This window comes from Notamacropus eugenii, chromosome 4 (genome assembly GCF_028372415.1).
Source record: "Notamacropus eugenii isolate mMacEug1 chromosome 4, mMacEug1.pri_v2, whole genome shotgun sequence".
Taxonomy (NCBI): domain Eukaryota; kingdom Metazoa; phylum Chordata; class Mammalia; order Diprotodontia; family Macropodidae; genus Notamacropus; species Notamacropus eugenii.
In genome coordinates, this window is record NC_092875.1 from 319,814,782 (window position 1) to 319,841,747 (window position 26,966).

The window sequence follows — 26,966 nt, forward strand, 5'->3', positions numbered from 1 at the left end:
TTGAGAATCATAAATGTGTAAATGTAGAAAAACCTAAAAAAACTTTAAAGTGTTTTCTTTTTTTATTCAAGATCATTATACATTTTTAAAGATCCTTTTTTTATTTGTTTTCAAGGTTCTAAAGGTAATTGATATTATTTGTTCCTAGAAATTCTGAAGTCTCTTCTAACTCTGATGTTTGTAATGCTGTGATGCCCTTTAGTTGTTATTCCTTTTAGAGTGTGAATTTTAGAAAATCATTGGTCAGAATCATCACATCTCTTGTGACAGTATAGAAAGACTGAGACAAAGCCCAGGAGATTATTTTTAAAAGAGAACACTTCAGTTTATTGGCAGTCTTCTCTTTGAATGTGTTTCTACTTTGTTGAATGATGACTTGTTGCTATGTTTAATATCTTTGGTGAAACAAAGGTTTGGTTGTTTATCATAGTATCAGTGAATCCTGGAATTCTCATTCTAGTGTAGTTAAAAATAAATAGGATTGCATAATCCAGCCAACAGGACCACAGGACTTCTCCACCTCCTACCCCCCCAAAAGGCAGGATTTGAAGGGGAAATTTAAAAAAAAAATCTTTAAAAAGTTCTAGCCTTGGCTTAGGAGTTAAAGGCCCTAGGATCAGATCTTCAGTCTGTTCTTCACTACCTATGTGATCTGGCACAAGTCATTTCACCTTTTCTCCATTTTAGTTTCCTCCCAGAAATTGTTTTCTTCATATGAAAAATGAAGGAGTTAGACGATGACTGCTAGGATCTCTTCTCGTTTTAATCACTGTGAAAAGGGGAAGTAAAGAGACTGACACAAGTACATGCAGACTTCTCCAGTGAGCCCAAGGGTCATGTAACCAAGGGAGAACACTATCAAGAAAATCAAAGCCCAGAATTAGCCAAAGCTTACAGTGAAATACTAAAGATAACAAAAGATGTATTTTAGCTACCTTTTGGCCAAGAGCAGCAAGAAGAAGAGGAAAATGCTGTTTGAGACCGATTAGTCTTAACAAATGTTAAGTACCTACTGTGTGCCAGGCACACTTAGACATAGAAGATACAAAAATAAGGCAATCGATCCCTGACCTCAAAGAACCTACATCCTATTAGGGGGATATAACCTGTTCATAGATTAAATAAATAAAAGATACGTACAATATAGAATACCAGAGGAATATTTTCATTTGAGAAAAAGAAAATTAAACTGAACTAATTTTGGTTTCCATCTTGTCTTTCACAGACTAAGAATGGCAAAATAAACATGGGTAAGAAACATGAAAACAAAAGATAGTCAAGAAAAGGGCACTTAGCTGCTTTTTATGAGTTTATGTCTCCAGATCAAGAGGAATTACACACATACTGTTGAAAACACTCATAGAGATGAGATTTAATCCACTGTCTGCTGATTGTGATCTTTGAGAGATCACAGAGAAATGCTCGAAGAAAGGTGATAGGCAAACATCCTGATTTTTTAAACGGTGAAGAATATGGATTCCACCAACTTAAAAACCAGTAAACCATGAGATCACAGAGAAAAATTCTAGAATATATTATTAAATGGACAATTTAAAACACTTAGGGAAACAGTAGTCAGTTGTAGTCAGTATAAATCATTAAGAGCAACTCATGCTATGCTAACTTCATTTCCTTTTCTGACAAGAATTCTGGACTGGCTTTTATTTTTGCTTTGTGTTTTTAGGTTTTAGGATTTGTGGGGGGTATGTTTTGATTGGGGGAATGTATGGAACTCCCTGAATTGATGAAGATCTATAGCCTATCTGTAACTTATGGTTTTAAAAAATACTTAGGTATTTTAGACTCCAAGACTGACTCTGTGTCTGCTTTTAACAGAGTGCCTTTCCCCTAGACTAGTAGATCATGGAAATGCCATCAATATAATAGAACTGGATTTCAGCAAGTAATTCAACATGCTTTTCATGATGTCCTTGGGAATAAAACAAAGAAATGTGAGATCATTGATAATAGATTCATAAATGGTTAAATGACCATATGCAAATAGTATTATTTAGTTGAACCAATTCAAACTAGGAATGTGTAGATCCTGACTTCAGATAGCTGTCTTCTGTAATAACCTGAAAATGGGAAACGTCAAGCAGATGCCATGCTTATTTGTTTCTGGAACCAGAGGGGTTTATGATGAAGATGTAGTACCTGGTCGTTTCTTCCAAAAACTATCAAAATATTATCCTTAGGAGTAGGGACTGAATCTGCAATTTTATTAATATAAGGAACTCCCAAAATGAAGAAATGCCCCATACCAATACAGGCACTTTCTCTTATAATCTTAGTGATTACCTCAAGTGCTGAAATATTAAATGACTGATCACATAGCCAGTTGGTGTCTGAGGTGAGCCTTGAACTCATGTCTGCATGCTCCAAGTCCAACTTGCCATCATGCCACATTGCCCATTTCTCTATTCTTAAAGAGCCCAAACTTAATAATCATTGTAGTTTATACAAGGATGTGACAAAAACTATGCAATGTAGGCCATAGAATTTTAGCATCTATTAAGTAGTACCTATCAAGACAGGACTTGGTGGCTAAAATTATAAGTTAAATACTCCCTGTCTTTCATATACTGACAAATGACAAATCCTATCTATATATGCTTTTTTATATTTGTATTTATGCACACACCCATACATACATGCACTTCCAAATATCTCAGATAACTCAGTTTAAAAAAACTGTACTAGAATTAGACTGAATCATTACCCACAGTTTCTTGACTATAACATTGACCCATGAGGACATTTTTAATAGAAGTTGCCTTACAGAGTATTTTTCTCCAATCTATACAGAATGGAAAGCTTTTAAAAGATATAGACCTAGCAGAAGAGGTCAGAGTCTTTTGGAAACAAGAAGAGATGCATATCTTCCTTATTGACCTGTCTGCTGTTAAGAGTTATGCCAAGGATACTTTCAGTGATCCTAAAGATAACCTTACATCCTAACACTTTTATTTAACCTCAGAAAAGTAGTTATTTTGTCTACCATGCAATAGTCTGTACAATATTAAATATGAAAGAATAATAGCAGGATAGCAGCTTTCCAAATTGCTATCTTCACGGCAATAGAAAAAGCTCATATTATTCATAGGCAATGTATTGCAGTTTAAAGTTTGCAAAGCACATATATAATCCCATTGGATTCTCACAACTGCCTTGTTAGACAGGTGCTATTATTTTCTCCATTTTATAGATAAGGAAACTGAAGCTGAAAGAAAATGACATTATCTTGGTTGTATTACAGTCTATTGAATAGATCCCAATTTAAATACACTTGGAATTGGTGTGTCCATGATGATGGTTGAGAAAACACTCTAATCTCCTCAACAATCAGTTTATACACTTTTTCTTAGGGTAGCTTAACTCCGCAGCTGGCTAATGTCCCTTTATATTGATTTTTTTTTTTTTGCAACTTCAAATTTTTTTTAGTGAGTTTCCAAATTCTGTGGATTCACCTTTATTAGAACTTGCAGGGTCTTACCTACTGATTCTAATACCAAGTGGGGAAATAGATCAATTGACCAGATTTTCCATACGGTTAGATTTGAACAGATTTCCTTGCATTTGCTATGTTTGTACAGTCTAAAAGCATTTCAGCTGTATTATTTCTATGTAGTACAGTTGGAACCCTAGGCAGGGTTTAATGTTGGCATCACAGATGTACATAATGAAAGTCAAGCAGGCTTCACAGCTGTTCTCAAGCTGTTTGCTTGTTCATTTTGGCTTAAAAGTAAAAACTTGGGGGTAAAGGGGAGCCTTTTAAACCTGGTGACTAAAACGCTCAGAAAAGCCAAGAGCCATGCAAGTAGCAGGCCACACAGTAGGCAGGTGGTCTAGAACTCCTCGGATTTGATCCTTGCCTTGAGGATTTATGTCCATTCCTTTCAGGGGGAGGGGGAGAGGGTGGTTAGGGAGTAGCCATTCTGGTGAATTTCATTTTCTTCTTTACATTTTGGTAGAAGACTACATCACTGTACTTTGTGAAACACATTAGTAGCCATATTTTCTGACCTCCAAAAGATTTTCTGGATCAAGTGAATCTTCCTGTGCTAAATACTGTCATCTTAATTCTGGATGCAAAGCTGTTTTTTGCTTTTCAACTTTTCATTGGCATTTGCAGATGGGTAGGATGAATTGACCTAATGTGTCTTTCTTGCCTCTGATTTCTATGAATGTTGTCCACTAGATCTTGGAGTTTTATCTTACAAAACTGAACTGAATTCACAGCTAAGAAGGAATCCTGTTAACAGGACAACTCTAGAAGTTTTACAGATTGATAGTAGCACCACTGAAGGGACTAAATCTTTGAAAACCTTTCTTTCTTTCTCTGTTTTTCTTGCCTGCCTGCCTGCCTGCCTTAGTGCTCAAATTATAAGCAGTTTCTTTAAGATTTATCTCTAGTAAAAAAATCTTTAAGATTTTTACTCTAGTGAAAAAAAATCAAATATTTGCTGTGCTATATCACTGCTTGTCCAGTAGTGTGTGGAATTTTAATTATTTGGAGTTGCATCAATTTAATCATGTGTGTGGGCATGCAGACATAAAGTAGCATCAAGTTGTTCTTCATCGTTCTTGGGAACATGTGTTTTTACTTTATGGCCATTTGTGAGAAAATTATCACAAGATAAAATCAACACAAACCGAACTGCTACATGTTTCACTAAGAGTGTATATTATGGCAATAGACTAATTAGTGAGACCATCTTTAAAATGTTTTTATTGTGTTCTAACACACCCAGCCTCCTATAGTATTGCTGTTGCTTTTTTTCTCTACCTATATATATATATATCATTAGAATCCTGTTATCCAGTATAGCTCAAGAAATCTAATGAGTCAAATTAGAACGGAATTTTTATTAACACCACTTAAAAGAAGATCCTCAGACTAGCCAAGTAGTTGAAATTAAAAGAAGTTGTAATAAGCTTAATAGCTATTCCTATGTAAATGCAAAACCATTTTGAAATAAATGTAATCCTTTAGTCCTCAAGCACTAAGTCTCTTGATCCATGGTATTTATCAAAAATAAAACAAAACAAAAAACTTTATCAATGTGCCTTAGGGAAAGGGTCCAGATCCATTATTAGATGGTAAGAGCCCAGCTTTCCTACAATGCTTTTGGTTTCAGATAAGCCAAATGAATCACAGGTCCAGCGATTATAGACTTGTTCTTGTGTAGGTCACCAGAGCTTGGTACATGTCATCTCTTGTGCACTTAATCTTTTTTCTTACTTGTTTTTGCATGTGTCTTTTATGCCCACTCCATTGCCTTTTATGTAGTAGATTCCTTGATAGTGTTTGCTGAATTGATATAAGGAGAGGGAATAGCTTTTGTAGAGCAAGGCTTCTTAATGTCCATATCTGTTATTAGATTTCAGGGGTTCATTAACTTAGAGGAAAAAATTACATCTTTATTTTCACTAACTTCTAAATGAAATTTAGCATATCCTTCAATTATAGGTTTAAGGAAAGTTATTCTGAGGAGAGTTACGTAGTTTAACCAGATAGCCAAAAACTATCTAAAAAAAGTTAAGAAATCCTGTGGTAGAGAATGTAGTACCAAAAACAAAATCCTACCTATCACACTCAAAGCTTCTATTAGTTACCTTAGTTAGGTAACTAATTCTGTTACATTCTGTTCTATTATATTTGATAGATTTTTTCATAGCCCTAAATCCCATAGTTTACCAGATTGTTTCCCATAAAAAAACCTTTTTATTTCATAAATGGGCTTACAACCTAATTATTATTTCACTTTAACAATGCAGATCTTCTCTAGTTTCTCCTCATCTGTGTCTGCATTTGCTAGCCATCACCATAGCAATCATGGCACAGAGTAAATAATTCCTAAAATTGTAAGTAATGCTTACGATTTTCTCCCTTTTTGTTGAGGTGCCTTCTGTCACAAACACTGGTTACCTTGTACTGCACATTTGTATAATGTTCCAAAGCTATATATTTCATCATCATAACTTGATTATTATTATTATTAGAAAATTAAGATGTCCGTGTTAACATCCACAAAAGCATGTGTACCATACTCCTTTTCATAAACATAACTACAGACTTGAATATAAGAAGTGTTATATGTTAAATACTGAGGAAATATGTTCTTTTGAAAGGCATTTTTATATACCTTTTTAGTAGAGGTTAAGTAGTATGAAAAATAAATGGGGAGGGGGATACAATTAAAATAAAAATATCACTGTATTTGAGAACCTCCAGCCCACAAGAGAAATGGTTACTATCAAACTAATTATGTTTCATAATTACATTTATAGAGTACTTAAGGTTTCCAAAACATTTTTATGTACATTGTCATTTAATTTCACAACAGCCTTTTGAGACAAGCACCACAAGCATTATCCTATTTTTATAAATGAGCAAGCTGAGACTTGAAGGTTAAGTAGATTGTCCAGAGTAATATCCTTAGTAAATATCAGAAGTGATATTTGAACCCAGCTCTTTCCTGAGTCCAGGTCCCAGGTACTCTTTCCTGAGTATCCTTCCCACTATATCAGGGATTGATAGGCAACAAACCCACAGGCAAATCTAGCCCAACCAAATTTGGTTTTTGTATACCCTATGAAATATAAAATATAATAAAGCCTTGTTTTAAAATGTAAAAACCATTCTTAGGTCACTTGCTGCAGAAAAACAAGTAGCAGACTGGATTTGGCCCAAGGGCCAACTCCTGCACTATATCATACTTTTAGGGAATTATACTGTAAAATTAACTTTAGTATAGTTTCACTTCCACAATGTTTGTTGGATGGCACAGCATATAAAAATGTATATAGTACAAGGAAAATTAGGTAAATACTGAGGGAATAAAGAAAGGCTTTATGGAAGAAATAACCCCTAAGCTGAGTCTTAGGACAAGAATCATGAGCAACAGAGACAAGTGATGAGGGCATTCTAGGTATAGGGAGCAGCTTGTATAGAAGCACCCAGGTGGCATGGTATCTAATTGAAAGAGTATCTAATACTAAAGGATGAAGTTCTTAAAGGGGAGTAATATGAAATAAGCTTGGAAAGGTGAGTCAGATGTGGGGCAGGGAGGGGGAAAGGAGGAGAGGAGGAGGCAGGCCTTCAATGCCAGGCTGAAACTAAAAGCAGAACAAACCATTTAGGAGACTATTACAGTAATCTGAATGAGAACTGATGAGGATCTGAACTAGGGAGGTAGCCGTGTGAACAGAGTCTCAGTCAACAAAATTTGAACACTAATTGGTGGAAGGATATAACTTGGCAAAGCTGGTGAGGAGTGAAGGGGATATGGAAAGGTTAAAGATAACTCTGAGGTTGATAACATGGGTAATTTGGAAGATATTGGAAATAGAGAAGTCTGGAGGAGGGACAGAGTTGGGAATAAGGAAAAGGTAGTTTGGTTTTAGACGGATTAAGTACCTATGTCACACCCAGGAACAGATCGAGTAAATTGATGATGTGGAGCAGGAGTTCAGAGAGAATGTTAGGGCTGGATGTGTAGGTTAAGAATTATCTTAATATTCCCCGATTGATAAATGGTCAAAGGATATGAATAGGCAGTTTTCAGAGGAAGAAATTAAAGATATATGTAGTCATATAAAAAATGCTCTAAATCACTATTGATCAGAGAGATGCAAATCAAAACAACTCTGAGGTACCACATCACACCTATCTGATTGGCTCACATGACAGAACAGGATGATAAATGTTGGAGAAGATATGGGAGAGTTGGAACACTAATTCGTTGTTGGTGGAGCTGTGAGCTGATCCAGTCATTCTGGAGAGCAATTTGGAACTATGCCCGAAGGGCTACAAAAATTGACCCAACAATATTGCTTGTAGGACTGTATCCCAAAGAGATCATAAAAATGGGAAAGGGTCCCACATGTACAAAATTATTTATAGCCGCACTCTTTGTGGTGGCCAAAAACTGGAAATCAAGGGGATGCCCATCAATTGGGGAATGGCTGAATAAATTATGGTATGTGAATGTAATGAAATACTATTGTGCTATAAGAAATGATGAACAGGAAGACTTCAGAGAGGCCTGAAAAGACTTATATGATCTGATACTGAGTGAAAAGTGCAGAACCAGGAGAACTTTGTACACAGCAACAACCACAGTGTTTAAGGATTTTTTCTGGTATACTTAGAACTTCATTGCAATGCAAGGACTTAAAAAATTCCCAACGGCATTTTAAGGCAAAATGCCTTCCACATCCAGAGAAAGAACTATGGAATTCAATCACAGTACGTAGCAGATCATTTTCTTATGTATTACGTTTTGGTTTGTTATATGATTTCTCCCATTCATTTTAATTCTTCTACACAGCATGACTATAGTGAAAATGTATTTAATAGGAATGTATGTGTACAGGGAGGGAGGGGATTGTAGAACACTGAAAAGAAATAAAAATATATTTTTTAAAAAAGTATCTTAATAGATATGATCCTTAAATCCAAAGAGCAGATAAGATCGCCAAAAGTAGAGGATAGAGAAAGAAAGAGGACCCAGGAGAGAATTCCAACATCATAGATCATGAGTATAGAACTATAAGGGACTTTAAAGGTCATCTATTTCAACTGCCTCATTTTACATGTGAAGAAAATGAGGGCCAATAGTGCCATATGACTTGCCCAAGCTCACACAGGTGGTAGCTTCAGAGGCAGGATATACCATGCTGAAAGAATGGGAAAGGGATACAAGGCACACTGAGGAGTCATGGTAGCAAATAAGGGGAAAACCAGAGACAGTAGTTACAAAAGCTAAATAGTATCCAGGAGGAGAAAGAAGTTAAAAATTTTGGAGTGAACAGTTTTAGTTTATAAGATGAGAAACTAGATTGCAGGGGGTCAAGTAGTGAATCTAGACATTTGTACAAGTCTGTGGCAGTGAAAAGAAGGAGAGAGAACAATAGCTTAAATTTTAAGATTACAGTTTACTGGAACAACTAAGAAGTACCTACTATTTGCAAGTTATTGTGGCAAGGTCAAGTGGTTTTGTTTGTTGTTGTTGTTTTAAATGGGATAGCATGGTCAGATAAGTAGGAAGAGAATCGAGAGAACAGTAACAGAAACAAAGAAAAAAGGGTAGGTCAGAGAGGTCAAGAAGGATGAGGCTTGAGAAAGGTCTATCAGATTTGACAATTGAGAGATGATCAGTGGTAACTTTAGAGAGAGCAGGTTCAGTGAAGGTTGGATTGTGTTCATCCTTTGTTACCAAAGAAGACCGTGCCATCAGAGAAATAATGACATGACTTGCACTTGACTTTGTTTAGAGTGAGGGAGGGCTGTGCAGGTCACCAGCCTCACTTCTCCTCCAGAGCCATCTGAATCCAGTGACCATTCATCAAGATGACTCCCAGTCTGAAGGGGTTTAAAAGTGAGTGAGAAGAAAGGAAATGGCAAGCAAAGAATAAAAACAGCTCCTTCTCTGGGTTTAGAAGTGAAAAAGGTAGAGATATGGGACAATAGCTTGAGTCAAGATAAGGTCAGATGAGGAGGTTTTAAGGTAGTGGGAGGCCTAAGCATTTTTCTAGGTGGCAGTGAAAGAGCTAGTAGAGAGAAATAAAAGATTAGAGAGGAGATGATTATTGTTGGGGCAAAAGATAATAGGGGAAGGTATTAGAGGTATAAAGATATTGCCCTCAATGAGAAGACCCACCTCCATCTGATTTGGAGTAAAGGATGGGGAATGATATCAGTGGCTTTTGAGATCTAGAGTAGAGGAGAGGGACGTGAAGGAAATAACCTCAATTTTCTTTTTGTTGTTGTTGGATAATTCTCAAATACCAACAAACACCAAATGATTTTAATTAGTCACTTCTCAGAGAATGTCTCCTCATCTCTTTCACAAATGATCTAATTAAAGTAAACATGTTGGCTATAAAAATGGAAACCAACAATGCACTATTCACCAATAACCCTCTGAATATCAGTAGTAAATAACAAGGGGAAAATTTCAAGCAATTATGAAATCTAGCGGGTCAGTTGGAGGGTAGTTGGTGTCAGTAGAAAGGCTTCTGGAGGAGTCGAGTTCGGAGTCGAGTTCTTGGGTTCAATTTATAGATTTAATAGATTTGTAATTTGTATTGACATCTTTTGTTTTTTTACATCACCTAAATTTCTCCTTTACCTTCCCCCTCCACAGAGGTGCCTTAGCAAAGAAGAGGAAAGAAGTGGAAGGGGGGGAGGAGGGGGCAGATCAGAAAAACTAGCCAACATTTTGAAAAAAGTTGATGCACTGTTCCATACCTCTGAACCCCCTTCCTCTATAAAGGGGGAGGAGTCTTTGTATCTCTTCTTTGGAACCAAAAATGATCATTATGTATTTTATTTACATTCAGTTTTGATTATTTGGTTTTTATTATCCTTTCCATTTACGTTGCTGTACTCATTGTGTGTGTTTGCTGTTTGCCTTCCTTGTTCTCCTCAGTTCACTTTTCAACAGTTCATATAAGTTTTTTCATGCTTCTCTGTATTTACTAGGTAGATTTATATCTTGTTGGCCAAATGCTCTTTCCTGTTGCTGAGGACATAAGCAATTCTGTAATAATCTTGTGAAATCTTGCTTTTTAATTGTTTGTTAAATAACCATTTACTCCTCAGAGGAAGATGATGCTTCAGATAGTGCTGTTGCAGAATATCGAAGGGAGAAGAAAAAATATGAAGCTTTAAAGAAGCAACAACCAAAGAAAGGATCATCCCGGGAAGAACAGGTAACTGTTCAGAAGTTCCTCCCAAAAAAAATATGCCTGAAGGGATTGGCTACATCTTGATTTTATGTTAAATGCATCCTAATTTGATTAAATTGATTAATTTGAAAGCCTGTATTTAGGTTCTGCCTTTACTACATCCCGGTTGTGTGACCCAGGGCAAGTCTTAACTTCTCAGTGCCTCAGTAAGTTTCAGAGTAGACTCTGCATTGACAGAGGGAATAGTTCCCTATTCCAATGAATTCATAAGTCTGAACCACAAAATAATTTTTTAAGAAAAATTCTGTGTCTGGAAATTACTGCCTCTCTAAAAAGAAAGATCCATCAAAGGAAGAACCAAACTGTTTACAGATGAATCTTATCAAACATTTAAAGATCACTTAGTACCTCTAATGCACAAGTTATTCTTAATAGCTGAGAGACAAAGCATACTACCAAACTCTTTTTATTAGACAAATACAATTCTCATACCTAAACCAGGGAAAGAATTACATAAACCAATTTCACTAATGAATATTGATGTAAAAATAAAATTAAATTCTAACAAAAAGACAACAGCATTAAATCCAAGTGGTCATTCACCATAACCAAGATGGATTTATGCCAAGCATAGAAAGAAAAGATACAATGCTGATTACCTGAAGTTAAAAAGCTATTTCATGGACAAAATCAGTGTACTTAGGATAATAAGGGAAGCTATAATTTTTGGGGAAAATCTTTACATAAAATTTTCCTGATGAAATTTGGTATTCAAGGTATATTGGAAATCTTTCCCTATAAAATAAGTAGTCAAAGGATGTGAACAATTAGCAAATAATCACCAGCTATTAACAAGCATATTTAAAATTACTCCAAGTCACTAATAATCAGAGTAATGAAAATCCAAACAGTTCTAGTCTTACATCATACCCAGAAAATTTACAAAAATGACAAAAGATGGAAATAATGAATTTTGGCTCTAGGAAAGCAGTCTCAGTAATGCAGTGTTGATGAAGCTGTGAATTGATCAACCATTCACAAAACCAGTTGGAATTATGCTTTAAAAGTTAGTAATATGACCATAACTTTTGATTTGGGGATCCCACTCCTAAGTCACATGTAGCAAGAAAGTTAAGAACAAAAAGAAAGGTCACATATACATGTACATGTACATGTACATGTACATACACATATCTGTGTGTCATTTTTGGCTTACAGTTTGGCAGCCATGCAGAACCACAGATTGTCAGAAACTGTGGAATCACCTCTGTCTAGTGCAAGTGGGCAGGCATGGTTAGAGTAATTAAGTGACAGTTCTACTTAAAACCCTTCTCTTCACATGCCAGCTTGCCTTATCTGCATAACCACCTAGCTCCAGTGAATATCTCTTTAGGATTCTGACCTCAACAAGATTTGGAATCACAAATTGGCATAGTAGCACCAAGATAGAATGCTTTTTTTCCATTGCAGGCAGGAAGGGAGGGACGGAGGAAGGAAGGAAGGAAGGAAGGAAGGAAGGAAGGAAGGAAGGAAGGAAGGAAGGAAGGAAGGAAGGAAGGAAGGAAAGAGACAGGAAGCCAATCCACCATTTCCACAGCTAGCATAGCATTATAGTCAGTGGAATATATAGGGCTTAATGGAATAAACCTCTCATGCTATACATCGTGTTAGGTGATTGCTGTTAATTGAAATAATCAGCACCACTCAAAATACCTGTTTATTTTCAGCGTGGCTGTGTACATCCTGCTCTCTTTTCTCAAGCGACTCCATTTGAGGAACCATGCCATTTTAGTCACATAAATATAGCAGACAAAAATAAAAGTGAACTTAATCAGTATCACCTTATTTTGATTAATTAGTCTAATCAGGAACTACATAATAAATGAAGACTAATTACTGTTGAGAAAAGTTTGTACTTCATTACTTAGTTGTGAAATCAATCACTGGAGAAGTTTCAACAAAAAATCAGGTAGAGGAAATTGTAATCATAGAGAATTAACCTACTATATGCCATTTGTGAAAAAGAAATAGCATGTCAAATGGAGCCTACAACATTGCCTTGTTCCCATTAGGAGTGAAGAGGCAACATGATGTAGTGGAAAGGGTAGTGGGCCTGAGGTCAGGATACCTGAATTCATATCCTGACTATTTCCCTGGCTACCTGTGTGACCTTGGAGAAGTCACCCAAGCATCAGCTCTGTAGAGTAGAGTTCTTAATATTTATAATACCTACCTCACAGGGTCTTCATAAAGATCTAGTAAACACTGTGTAAAGTGCTACTCCACCATAAAGAGTTGTCTGTTATGATGGGGGTAAAATCCATTGAGTGGTTTATTTTAGAACGATGGTAGTGACTCTACCACTGCAGTTTACTAAGAAATAACTCTGACACAGAGGAGACATTGTTGACACAGTGAGTGTGGTCTTCTAAGGCACATGTCTTTGGAGCAGCTTCTAACAGCTTAAAGGATCTTGTCATGCTGAGAAACCATGCTGCAAGTGGTTCATCATTTGTTCATTCTGGGAAAGCCAAAGATGAAGCAACTGATTTCTCTGTGAGTGCCAAGTAGAGAGGCCTCCATGGAGATCCTCTCCAGCCCAGCCTCAGATCCATCCTGTTACTCATTGCTGACCATTGTCCTCTATTGCCTTTGTAAGGCAGCCAGTGGGAGGCCTGTGAAACCTGGACAGTATACCAGTACCATGCCAAGAAACTGAATTGAGGGGGCGGAGCCAAGATGGCGGAGTAGAAACACACAAATACTCTAGCTCCAAACCCACAGCCCATAAAATATCTGTAAAAAAGAACTGCCAATAAATTCTGGAGCAGCAGAAGCCACAGAACAGCAGAGCAGACGAGATTTCTGTTCCAGAGAGCCTGAAAACCTCTCACAAAAGGTTCTTCGCGCCACGGACTGGGAGCCGAGCACAGCCCTACATTGGCTGCCTGGCACCGAGAGGAGCATATCCAAGCAGGGAGCAGATCTGAGCAGGCTTCAGGGACAGAATCTCCAGCAGCCACACGGGTCCCTCCACCCACAGGTGACAAGGGTCAGTGAGAGGGTCTCTTTGGCGGGTCGAGAGGGGAGTGGGGTGCCCCCATAACTCAGGCCCCCTCGGGAGGCAGCAGCGGAGGTGGGAGCAGACCTGGGCTCCCCAAGCAGGCAGGAGCCTGGATCTATTGTTGAAGGTCTCTGCATAAAACCCCCTGAGGGAACTGAGCCCATGAGGCAGCCCTGCCCCCACCTGAGCACCTGAACTTAATCTCACACTGAATAGCAGCCCCGCCCCCGCCCAAAGCCCTGAGGCTGGGAAGCTGCATTTGAATCTCAGACCCCAAGCTCTGGCTGGGCTGATCTGGAGGCTAAGTGGGTGTGAAGAGGATATTCAGAAGTCAAGTCACTGGCTGGGAAAATGCCCAGAAAAGGGAAAAAAACCAAGACTATAGAAGGTTACTTTCTTGGTGAACAGGCATTTCCTCCCTTCCTTTCTGATGAGGAAGAACAATGCTCACCATCAGGGAAAGACACAGAAGTCAAGGCTTCTGTATCCCAGCCCACTCAATGGGCTCAGGCCATGGAAGAGCTCAAAAAGGATTTTGAAAATCAAGTTAGAGAGGTGGAGAAAAAACTGGGAAGAGAAATGAGAGACGTGCAAGTAAAGCATGAACAGCAGGTCAGCACCCTGCTAAAGGAGACCCAAAAAAATGCTGAAGAAAATAACACCTTGAAAAATAGGCTAACTCAATTGGCAAAAGAGGTTCAAAAAGCCAGTGAGGAGAAGAATGCTTTCAAAAGCAGAATTAACCAAATGGAAAAGGAGGTTCAAAAGCTCACTGAAGAAAATAGTTCTTTCAAAATTAGAATGGAACAGATGGAAGCTAATGACTTTATGAGAAACCAAGAAATCACAAAACAAAACCAAAAGAATGAAAAAATGGAAGATAATGTGAAATATCTCATTGGAAAAACAACTGACCTGGAAAATAGATCCAGGAGAGACAATTTAAAAATTATGGGACTACCTGAAAGCCATGATCAAAAAAAGAGCCTAGACATCATCTTTCATGAAATTATCAAGGAAAACTGCCCTGAGATTCTAGAACCAGAGGGCAAAAGAAATATTGAAAGAATCCACAGATCCTCTGCTGAAAGAGATCCAAAAAGAGAAACTCCTAGGAACATTGTGGCCAAATTCCAGAGCTCCCAGGTCAAGGAGAAAATATTGCAAGCATCTAGAAAGGAACAATTCAAGTATTGTGGAAATACAATCAGGATAACACAAGATCTAGCAGCTTCTGTTGCATTAAGGGATTGAAGGGTGTGGAATATGATATTCCAGAAGTCAAAGGAACTAGGACTAAAACCAAGAATCACCTGCCCAGCAAAACTGAGTATAATACTTCAGAGGAAAAAATCGTCTTTCAATGAAATAGAGGACTTTTAAGCATTCTTGATGAAAAGACCAGAGCTGAAAAGAAAATTTGACTTTCAAACACAAGAATGAAGAGAAGCATGAAAAGCTAAACAGCAAAGAGAAGTCATAAGGGACTTACTAAAGTTAAACTGTTTACATTCCTACATGGAAAAACAATATTTGTAACTCTTGAAACTTTTCAGTATTTGGGTAGTTGGTAGGATTACACACACACGCACACACATACACACACACACACACACACATACACACACACATAGAGACAGAGAGCACAAAGTGAACTGAATAGGATGGGATCATATCTTAAAAAAATGAAATTAAGCGGTGAGAGAGAAATATATTGGGAGAAGAAAGGGAGAAATGGAATGGGGCAAATTATCTCATAAAAGAGGCAAGCAAAAGACTTTTCAGTTGAGGGAAAAAGAGGGGAGGAAGGAGAAAAGCATGAAGCTTACTCTCGTCACATTCAACTAAAGGAAGGAATAAAATGCACACTCATTTTGGTATGAAAACCTATCTTACAATACAGGAAAGTGGGGGAGAAGGGGATAAGCAGGGTCGGGGGGATGATGGAAGGGAGGGCAATGAGAGGAGGGTGCAATTTGAAGTCAACACTCTTGGGGAGGGACAGGATCCAAAGAGAGAACAGAAGCAATGGGGGGCAGGATAGGATGGAGGGAAATATAGTTAGTCTTTCACAACATGATTATTATGGAAGTCATTTGCAAAACTACACAGATATGGCCTATATTGAATTGCTTGCCTTCCCAAAGGGAATGGGTCGGGAGGGAGAGATGAAGAGAAGTTGGAAGTCAAAGTTTTAGGAACAACTGTCGAGTATTGTTCTTGATACTAGGAAATAAGAAATACAGGTAATGGGGTATAGAAAGTTATCTGGCCCTCCAGGACAAAGGAGAAGATGGGGACAAGGGAAGGGAGGGATTTTAGAAGAGAGGGCAGATTGGTGATAGGGGCAATTAGAATGCTTGGCGTTTTAGGGTGGGGGAGGGGACAAATGGGGAGAAAATTTGGAACCCAAAATCTTGTGAAAATGAATGTTTAAAGTTAAATAAATAAATAAATGAATGAAGGATTTTGGAACCTTCTTCCTTATAGCCACTGATAATCTGTCAGCATTTCTTCTTTTGAAAATTACTTGTTTGTGTCCTTTAACCTAATCACCTGATTTTGTGATTGGTGTTATTCTTCTCCATTTTCTGTTCTTCATTGTGTAGAAAGCACAACAAAGTTCCATTAACCTTTATGGAAAGGATTCTTTCCTCAAATTGAATTTTAATGTTAAGCTATGAACCATACATCCATTATGACTAGCAGGGTATTAAAGATTGTTACTAAATCACTTTGACTAATCACAGCCTCTTCTGCACTCCAGATACCATAGGAACCACATGGGCATGAAAACTGTTGCTCTACTCCTAATAGAGTTGGAATTCTTTCTGCCCCATCTCCGAATTCACAAACTAAGCCTGCTCCAGGTTTATGCAAGCCTGGTGTCTAGCCTATGAGTTGGAGAATCAGATTCATTATCCATTTTAGAAATTTCATTAACTTAAAAACTTGCAGATGTGGGATTCCATATTTTCATTTTGTGTTTCTGGCAGTATTGAATGCTGGACTGTCAGTCAGAAAGCTGGAGTCTTACTTCCAGCATTGACTCTGACTTGCTGAGCTGCTGCAGCAGCTGACTCACTTAGGCTGTGTGCCTCCCTAGCTCTTCACCAGTAAAAAATAAGCTGGTGGTAATTACTTACCCCCACCTATTTTTCAGAGATGTGATAATATCAGCCTTAGGGTCCTAGGGCTCTGGCAGAGGCCAAAAGCAGCGGAGCTCAGTAGGTGAATATTTATGTTTTTTTTAAATGTATCCCATTGTCAAGTGAAATTATATCTGAGTCATTTTAATGAATGTGTCTAATCTCCTTAAGTGTAGACAATGAAGAGTTGGTCATATGTGTGATCTACCTATCTCTTGGTAAAACAATATATAAAAAGATAAGCAGTTTTCTTGCTATTCAAAGTGTTGAATATCAGTAGGATAGTTAGCATGAATGTAAAAAATGTAGAAAATTTTAAATTTTCCATTTCTGCAGGATAAATTTATGTATTGAAGCTCCCAGAATTGAGAACTATCCTTTTTCCCCCACCTCAAAACATTAAACACAGGGGGGAAAGTTTATTACACAGAGCAGAGTCATTACCCTAGACTGAGAAATCTTAGGGCATATCCAGAAAGAATTCATGTGGACAAGATCTTCGTAGTACATCTCATAACTTCTATCTGGTTCTCAGGCATTATTATGTGAATGAATGCAAGAATTAATTCATGAAAAAACATGTATTAAGCACCTTCTTGTGTGCCAGGTAGAACTGTATCCAGGACTTATGTCACCATAAGGATTTTATTTTATTTTATTTATACATGATGTGATTTTTTCTGATAATTTGTGTGATAATTTCTGATAATAAGCATTTTAAAAAGCAGCACATATTATTGTTAGGAAATTAACAAAACTTTATCGTTATTTCAGACACTGGCATTGTTGAACCAGTTTAAATCTAAACTTACTCAGGCCATTGCTGAAACTCCTGAAAATGAAACTTCTGAAACTGAAGTGGAAGATGATGAAGGATGGTAAGGGCTTTGATTTACTGAATCAACTATTTTTAAAAATTGACTGGAAATGTAATTCGGTGCAAGAAACACATATCAGTAACCTACAATCTTCATATTGCCATGTTATCCCTAGGTGTAGGGAGAAATAAAGTTAGATAGGAAACGGTCCCTGTGTTCATGAAATTTAAAGACTGGGAAGAGGGAATACTACACATGAACAAATAATTATAATGCAAAACAGTATGTGATAAATACCTAAGAAAGGAGCAGGCAAAGTTTTTGGTGAAGTCTGAGATGGAAAAAGGCATTGCCACCTTGGGGGAATGCGCTTGTAGTGAGTGGGTTGTAAGAGAGATGTAGAAAATCAGCACATAAAGAGGACATGAGTAATAGTGTGAGCAAAGACTATTTGGAGTCAAGAAAGCGGCATGAAGCAAAAGTGGAGTTTGGCCAGGGGGAAAAGGAGAGAAGTGTCCTCTGAACTTTGGATTTCATTTGTTAATAGCATGTTAAATTCTGCTTCTGGCTTTCTTTCTGACACCTGGAAAACCTTCCATTTAGATAACAAATGATGAGTGTTCGTGGGAACCGAACCTGCACCAGGTTCCCCGCCCCAGTATATCCCAGACCAATTTGGCTACAAAGTACTTTTGACCTTGAAATGTATTAATAAATCCATTAAATGCTGATGGTTGGGGAAGATGGGTTTATGGGAATATCTCTAGAAGAGACAGAGGTTAGGATAATTATGAAACAAAAATAGAAGGCATTTTCATGCCCTTCCCCATCATCTATAGAAAGCATTTTTACATATAATTTCATATTTAATCTTTTAGAAGGAAAAATACTGATACTTATCGAATTTTTTCATGGAATCCATATTTACTTTGCGTGGAATACCAGGTTTGCATGAAATACAGTTTAGGAAACACGGATCTAATCCAACATCTTCCTCTTGCAGATGAAGAAAACAAGGCCTAGAGAAGTCACTTGGCTCATGAGGTACAATGGCTGGGCTCCAGATCCATGACTAGAACCCAGGTTTCTTAATCTTCCATCCAGTGCTCCTTCCTTTCCATTGTACTACTTATTGTCTTAACCTAAACAGGAGAGCTTACTGATGTACTCATGAAATCAAATTAATCATCAGTTTTTAAGAACAAGCAATGTCCATCCTAGAAGCTTAGAACAGCATTTTAACTTCTCACCCAGAATTTCTCAGTGTTGTGGAATTCAGATGTAGAAAATCCTTAGAGAGCATTTAATAAAACCTCCTTTTAAAAGTTGAGGAAATGGAGTCCCAGTAAGGTAAAATGATCTCTCTAGGGTCATACAAATAGGAAGTCACTGATCTAGGATTAAAATTTCAATTTGGGGGGCCCTCCAGGCTCAGAGTGAATGTAACTAGTAATTGTTTCTCTTTTGGCCAGCAACCCTGAGGGTCTTCCCCTCCCAGTTTGATTTTTTTTTTTAATTAAAGGGGCTATCCCTTGACCCACTTCTTAAAAAGATCTATTCACTGAATGAGCATTGACTTATTCAAAGTGAGAACTTGAAAAGACCTTAGCTTAAAAGAACCAAGGTCTCCCACTGCATCCTGGGCCATCTCCAGTCATCTTGATTGATATCTGGTCACTGGACCCAGATGCCTTCTGGAGGAGAAAGTGAGGCTGGTGACTTTGCACAGCCCTCCCTCACACAAATTCAGTTGCAAGTCATGTCATCATCTTCTTGGTGTCATGGTCCTCTTCAAGAACAAAGGACAAACCACAACAACCACAGAATCCCAGTCTTGTGACTTCAGCACTAGGGCCCTTGTCCTGGACACCAGCATCTTCAGTCATTTTCATAGAAATGGGGGGTACTACATAAGGATCCCTGTAGGCTGCTTATTGACTTAGAAAAACACATATTAACATTATCTTCGTCCTATTATATTCTTATTTATCTTCTCAAATATTTTCCAATTACATTTTAATCTAGTTGGGCCACACTCAGGAATGTTGTGGTTCTATACAGATTTGACACCTGATTTAGATTGTAGCTTCATCAAATAGACTGATGAGCATAGGTAACTGGAAGTCTCAATCTAGGGACAAACTTTCATAATATACTTTTTTTTTTGGTAAAGTAAAAGCAATCTCCCAAAGGTGGCATTTCTTCACCTACCCATTATAGACTGATATATATACCTTCTCTTCTTTATGCTCTTCAACATTTAAAAACTTGCTTTTTTTTGTAATCTTGAATCTTTCTTCAGATCTCTACTTCCTGTCACCATGTTTGTCTTTTGAATACTTCATTGACTTTTAAACCATGTTATGAAATAATGAATATAAGAGCATCTACTTCTCTTGTTCTTCACTTTATTCAGTACTGGTCAAAGAAAACTATGAGAATTTTTCTTTTCATTATCAAACTGCTCTTTCCTCAGCTTTGCTTAATATGTAGTACACAAAGCCTCCCCTAACCAAACTAGCCTTTTCTCCCATTATACCCTGGATCAATTTCTTTTCAACAAGCTAGGCTAATTAAACTCCCCCATGCATGATTCACCTCTTAGCCTTTACTATATGCCATAGATAGCTACAACCTGAAATAAAATATTCCCTTCTCTCTGCCAAACTGCGTATTTTTCCTCTTTGAGCATCCTGTTTCTGACTCAAGTTCTTCATATAATTAGTCAGTCAACAAGGTTGGTTGGGCACTAGCAAATTATGAGTCCTCAAGGAGAAATTCAAAGAAAAATGTCTGTTGTCCTTGAAGAGGAATTTACATTCTAGTGGGGAAATCTGGGGAGAATCTACGTGTTTCTAAAACATAAAAATACAGACAAGTGCAAACTTGACCTATGTTTGGAACTTCATAAGTATTTAGGGATGTTGGTACGAATCAAATGATAGAGATTAATCCTGCCTGCCTTCGCAGAGCAACCTGAGGGAGGGACAGGAGACAGCATGTGCCAGACAAGTCAAACCACTGTTATCACTTCATCCACCACTTCCCTTCAGACTCTGATAGAGAGCCCAAGAGCCCTGGAAATAGCTAGTATATAGCCTAGCCTCTGTAGCTGTCATTTAAGGAAATAGCTATTCTGTAGAAGAGACTCACTATCTTTGATACTGTTATCACCAACCTCTGACCAGCTACCTCCAGCAAAGAAGTAAACTCAAGAGCGCTAGAAAAAGAATCATTCCCTCTCTCCCAGACCACTGGTCCTGCTACAAACACCAGCCCAAAACCATCATTCTGGGAAACAGCCCTAGTGGAGATCAGCAACCATAGACACCAAAGACTCAGAAAAGAAAGTTTTCCCCACAAAAGTCTTTGTGTCACCATCAGAAGATTCTACATCAGAAAAGGATCTGATTTTGTCAGACATTAAAGAAGATTTGTTGTCTTCTTTCCTTCTGCACTGTAAGGATCATCACACTTTTCCTTCTGATTTGCAGCTGAAACCCCTTCTGTGTATCATCTCCTCTTGTTAGAATGTTTGCTTCTCCAGAATAGGAATGGTTTCTGCTTTTCTATTTGTGTTCCTGGCCTTTAGTGCAGTACTTTGAAGACAGTAAGCCTTGATAAATTCTTTTTCATTCATGAAGTCACATCAGTCATTCCATTCAAACTGAAAGCATTTGTGCATGTAGTTTACATACATATTTCTGTCATGTGTATATGTGTATGTATGTATGTAAATACACACACTTTATCTGCCTTATCAGATTAGAAGTTTTTTGAGGGTAAGAATTATAACTTATTTCCTACAATGCTCCCCTTAGTTCTGTCTACATCTGTCTACATAAATGTTGATTATATATATCCATGTGTAAATAGATCATTGTAATCATTGTACATTGTATAACCAGACAAGTTTAACTTCATCTCAATTTCTTGAATGTTTCAGAATGTCTTTCAAATGCTTTGGATTCAGCCACCACAAAATATGCCGTGGCTTTTCCCCTTATTTTTAAATCCATACTTATTTTTAAGAGAAATATGATCCATGTGTTTCTAATTCATTTACACTTAAGTCATCAAAATGGGTTTTTTTGTAAGTTATTTGGTGCCCCATAATTGTTTTTTGACCTTTTTATAAGCCATTTAAGGCCTTTTTTATTGAACAGGAAAGTCACCAACAAATTCAAACCCCACAAGTTTCATTTGAAAATTATAACCCACAGAATTCAAGTTGACTTTCAAACTTGGCAAAACACATACCCTTTCCAGGTTCTTCCTAACTTTTTTATTCTGCAATCTCCCATTTTTTTATTCCTCATGAGTTTCAGATATCAATTATGTTTCTTAAAAACTGAGATGTTTATATTTTAATGTGTTTTCAGCATAAAATATTCAATTTATCACCTTCATTATTATCTTAAACAAAATGTAAAACCTTCAGCCTACAGAAATGAGTCCTTGATGAGGCCTTTTCTCTGGTCTTCAGAAATAAAATCAAATAATTTAAGGGGCAGTCATTAGTAAGTCTTGCGTAGGTGCACTCCTATTTCTAACTTCCATTATGAGCTCCTAAATGTCCTGCTTCATAAGATAATGTACACATATGGAAGCATTAATAAATGTTTCTTTCAGAATAACTATGGTTATTTGACACTTAGTAAGTGGCTGTGGCATGTATAGTCCTTTATAGAACCATATGTATTACATGGTGACCATAATTTAACTTGTTCCTAAAGAGATGATCGAATTTTTCACGAAGCAGTAAGAGTGTTCGTGTTAATACAGCTTATATGTTTTTTTTCATTTGCAGTATAAATTACATGCATAAAGAGAAATGATGCTTATCAGTGTTTGCATGGAATCATTTTCTTCCTCCTTCAGTGCCCTCAGTCAATGTGAGAAGTCTGATCAAGTTAAGCTAATTTAGCTTTAAGAAACCTCTTCTGACTTAGACTCTCTCTTGTGAAGTGTATCTCAATACAACAAAAAAAAGTCATGTGCTTAGGTTGATTTGTAGCAAGTATTATGAGGGCATGGCATGTGCATGTGTGTTATGCATAAATTACATGGTTCCTAGACCATGTGGTAGGTCATGGTTGCTGCTTTTCTGAGAAGTGAAAAATCAGCCAGTGTGTTGTACTATACTGTCAGGGTCTGTTATCTGAGGTAAAATGATTGCTTCTAAGACATTTTTATGTGTCCACAGGAGTGGCCACACATTGAGGGATCATTTTCATTTTCTGTCAAGATAGAAACCATTACCAATTTGTTGTGTTTTCTTTTACTTGGCAAACTTTCGCTTCACATTTTTGGCTGAGCTGCTTTATTGGCATGGAATACAACAGACATTTGGGTACTATTCAGCAGCGTTCTACTTTTTATGCAAGAAAAAAGAGAGAGAGAGAGTCTAGAGGAGAAAAAGAAGAAAAGGAAATATGATTCTATTGCAAACAGTGTGTATGGTACTTGGTAATTATTACCAGATTTCACTGTGTAACAAGGCATTTGAGGAAGTGTTATTAGGATATCTAAGCAGAAGCACATTATAGAAAATTTTAAGTAAAAACTTTCTAAGATTCTTTCTTGGGAGAGATGATGCCGATATTTGGTGGCAGTGACTGGCAGCAGACTATCAAGCAGCTGTTAGGCTTCATTGCCACTCTGCTCCTTGAGTCCCACAGCATCACATACTGGAATGGCTGGAAAATCCTTCCTTTAGTTTGGAATTTACAAAACTGATTAGACACGTCAGAAGGCTACAGCCAAGGGACTCATATGACTGTGTGGATGAAGTCCATATGCCAGTTTGTGTTTGGTCAGATAAAGCTTGGTTAGCCCTGAAAAGGCTCTGAGGTTGTATCTGACAGCAAATTGGAGAGCTTTATTAAAAAGAAAGCCACCTGCTCCTTACACAACAAAATGGGCATTTCCGAGAGTGGATATTAGGGAATATCCAATGTCATTCAGCAATTCGTAACATACTGAGTTTTTTTTTTATAAAGAAACATAAAGAAATAAAACAGAATTTAGCAGCCAAAAGAGACTTTGAAGGAAAGTATTCATTTTTATAAGCCACACAGTTTTGATTATCATTCTAAAGACTTGTGGAAAGCACTCACCTTTCCCTTCATTCACTTGATTTTCTTTTTTTTTTTTTTTTTTTTTGGTCATCTTATGTCCCACTAACCCTAATGGCAATAGAGTAAGCTCTCATTACATGAATGATGAGACCTGAGGTCCAGGTGATTAATTGTAAGCCCCAAGCAAGTTACATACAGCTCCCCAGAGAAACCATTCAAAGATTTCAGACCCATTTAGTAACTATCTAGGATTGAACATAGGAAGAAACAAAATAGGGAAGACCAGACAGCTCTAAAATTTTGAAAAATGTTACATTTATTCATAGATAATGTTTTCAGTGCCATTCATTTTATTGATACCATAAGCTGAATGGTAATGTTTATTTTAAAAGTCTCCACAGAATTTTCTAATGCTTCTCTATTCCTCATAATAAACATAGTTACTGATAGTACCAAATTGCCTATTTATAAAAAAAATTTAGGAAGAAAAAAGTTGAAAGATATCAGAAAAGGCTTTGATCTTAGACATTCTTAACCTCATCATATTGTTTCATCACAGGTTTCTTTCCATATTTTTAAATCTACATTTGATCTGAAAACTTATAACCTAAATCTATATTGAAGATGTTATGGGAGAAATATCTCCTCTCTGAGTTCATGTAATAGGTAAGTGCTGCTGAAATATATGTACCACGGTGCAGAAATTATAGAGGTGAAAACCTAGGCTTTATTATTGTGGTCAAGCATAGATAAGTTCAGGCCTTAGAGAAAACAATAAACCTGAACAATCATTAGTATTCTAACAAGACCTTTTATAGACAAAATTACATCAAGATAGAGAAATAATTCTTCTACATATTGCAATCTTGTACATTCCTCTTAGGCCATAAAAGTTACAAAAAAGACAAATCCATAGTCCCATGCTTCCAAAGTTGAACAAATATCATTAAACAGTCATCCTCTCATAGATAAACAAACCTAGTTAAATAGACTTTATAGGTAAACTATGTCAAGTTACAGATTAAACTGCTACACTTACTGTGTTCATAAATAGGCTGATCTAAAGGGAAGATTTACATGTCACCAAAGAATAAGAAACAGTTGAAATTCTTCCTCTGGCTTCTTATCCAGGGAATGTTTTAAGGCCTTAGGTAAATTTTCACACCCCATAGGACAGGTTTTGGTCAGGTAAGGTTAATATTAACAAAAGACGGTTTTCATTTCAATTAACCAAAAGTTGAAGAAGGAATGGTCTTGAGCCCTGAATAATAAAAATTATTAAAAAGAAACAAAAAAATCAAAAATTCCATTATGAAACAATAAAGTATATAGTTAGTTCTGTGCATTTATATTCTTTCTGAATATCAAGCTGAACTTTCTCCCTGTAGTGCAGATAGTAGAAGTAATTCATGAGAATTATAAAAACACTTGAATTTGAGAAATTGCCCAAAGTAAATATCATTTACAAGACTTGTCTTAAGTGAAGTTAGGATTATAGGTATTAATCAAGGAATCTCATTAGGGAAAGACATTACCCTCTTGGAACAAATGTTTTGTCATTGCAAACACTTGGAAAATATAAATGGTATATAGTTTTCCTTCTGTTTTTAATAATCCCTATACCATTTCCAGCACATCCCTCTTCTCAGCGGCTCATCTGTGAATTAGAACAATTAATATAGTATATATGCCACTTCCATTCTAACTGTGAGATTTCTCTATTTTGTGAAAACTTTTATACTCATGGCCTGGTTTTTCAAATTTTACTCTTGTATCTTGATTTTTTTTCACCAGTCAGCAATATCTGCCATTCAACCAACTTATCTGTGCCGGAGGTTTGGAGGGCCTAGCTGGGCTACAACACTGGGGCCAGTATTTTGAATTTGGCACTGAGAAATCTTAAAGCCTTTCATTAGAGTTAACATAGTAATCTTGTGCTTATTATACATAATATTGTAGAAGCAACAAGTACCAGGAGTTGAAGTGAATGTGCCACATCACCCCATGCACTAAGGCTTAATAGTGCAGATGGGAAAAGAATATTGAATCCCGGATAGGCTTCAACCACAATATAAGATGTCATGAGAGGGCACAGCCTTGTCCCATTGCAGATACTGGCAGAGCATTAAGCACTTGTCTTTCACATGTAGCACTTGTGGGTGGTGCAGAATTGCATTGTGTGACATGTGCTATGACAAAAAAACAAACATTTAATTTTAATTCTAGTTTCCACCTCAGTAAAACATTCCACTGCCCAGCAGGAATAAGAGGATGGGCTACAGAACACGAGCTACAGTAGTGAGAGTGAAAGGGCAGAGCAGCCAATGTGAATTAAATAGGCCAACATCAAATGGAGTCAGAAGACCTGGGATCCAGTCACAACTTTCCTCTTACCTCAGACAAGTCTTCTAACTTTCACTTGCTTCATCTGTAAAGTGAAGGGGTTGGTTTAAATTGTCCCTAAGGTCTGTTACAGCTCTGAGATTCTCTTAAGAGAAAAGACACCTTTACCCATGGCACTTAGTAGAGATTCCTGGGTGACAATGAGTAGGTGAGTCTTTCCCAAAGCAAGCCTAGAGGGCCTGGCCTAGTTCAGCATAGAACTAGGAAGCCTAATCCCAGTCCCACTGTACTTAAGGGGCAGTTAAGGGAACTCAAAGCTGTCTCTCAAATTTTCTTAGGCAGTCTTGATCTGTTATTCTTACAGTTACCCTGACATAGGCTTTCATCAGTATCCATATTTTCCATCAAATATCCCATTTGCTTTTTTGGATTGGGCCTGGATTTGGAAAGGTTGTAACCCAGACATGTATCAGAATGGCACTTTCTTGTCATTCAGTGCTCTAAGACTTGTGTCATATGACTCACCACCGACTGGCATTCACCCAAATACTAACATCAGTTAATACCTCCATCTTTTTGGGGATGGATCTTTTATGTCACTAGTTACTACTACCACAGTACAAAACACAAACATGTTAGTTTATTTTTACTCATGTTTTCATTAAGGATATCCTTGAAAAATACATAAATCATTTTTATAAAGGCTTATATGAGGAGCTCATGGTCCCTTTGGGGAGACAGATTTCACAAAAGGGAAACAATTAGATAACAGTATAAGGAGGCAATGTAGTATAGTGGGCAGAGCTTTGGACTT

General features: G+C 37.2%; 1 protein-coding gene across 5 annotated transcripts in view; it reads left to right on the plus strand.

The window, feature by feature from the left end:
- The window catches only part of CWC27 (CWC27 spliceosome associated cyclophilin), a 322,938-nt gene that overhangs the window by 267,767 nt on the left and 28,205 nt on the right, over window positions 1-26,966 (plus strand). For 4 of the 5 annotated variants that reach the window (XM_072605063.1, XM_072605062.1, XM_072605066.1 and 1 more), the window contains exons 12-13: window positions 10,613-10,722; window positions 17,686-17,789. In XM_072605063.1, coding sequence (XP_072461164.1) covers window positions 10,613-10,722; window positions 17,686-17,789 — 214 coding nt within the window. Of the gene's footprint in view, window positions 1-10,612; window positions 10,723-17,685; window positions 17,790-24,368; window positions 24,476-26,966 lie in introns of all 5 variants that reach the window. The other variant, XM_072605064.1, reaches the window with a different exon arrangement.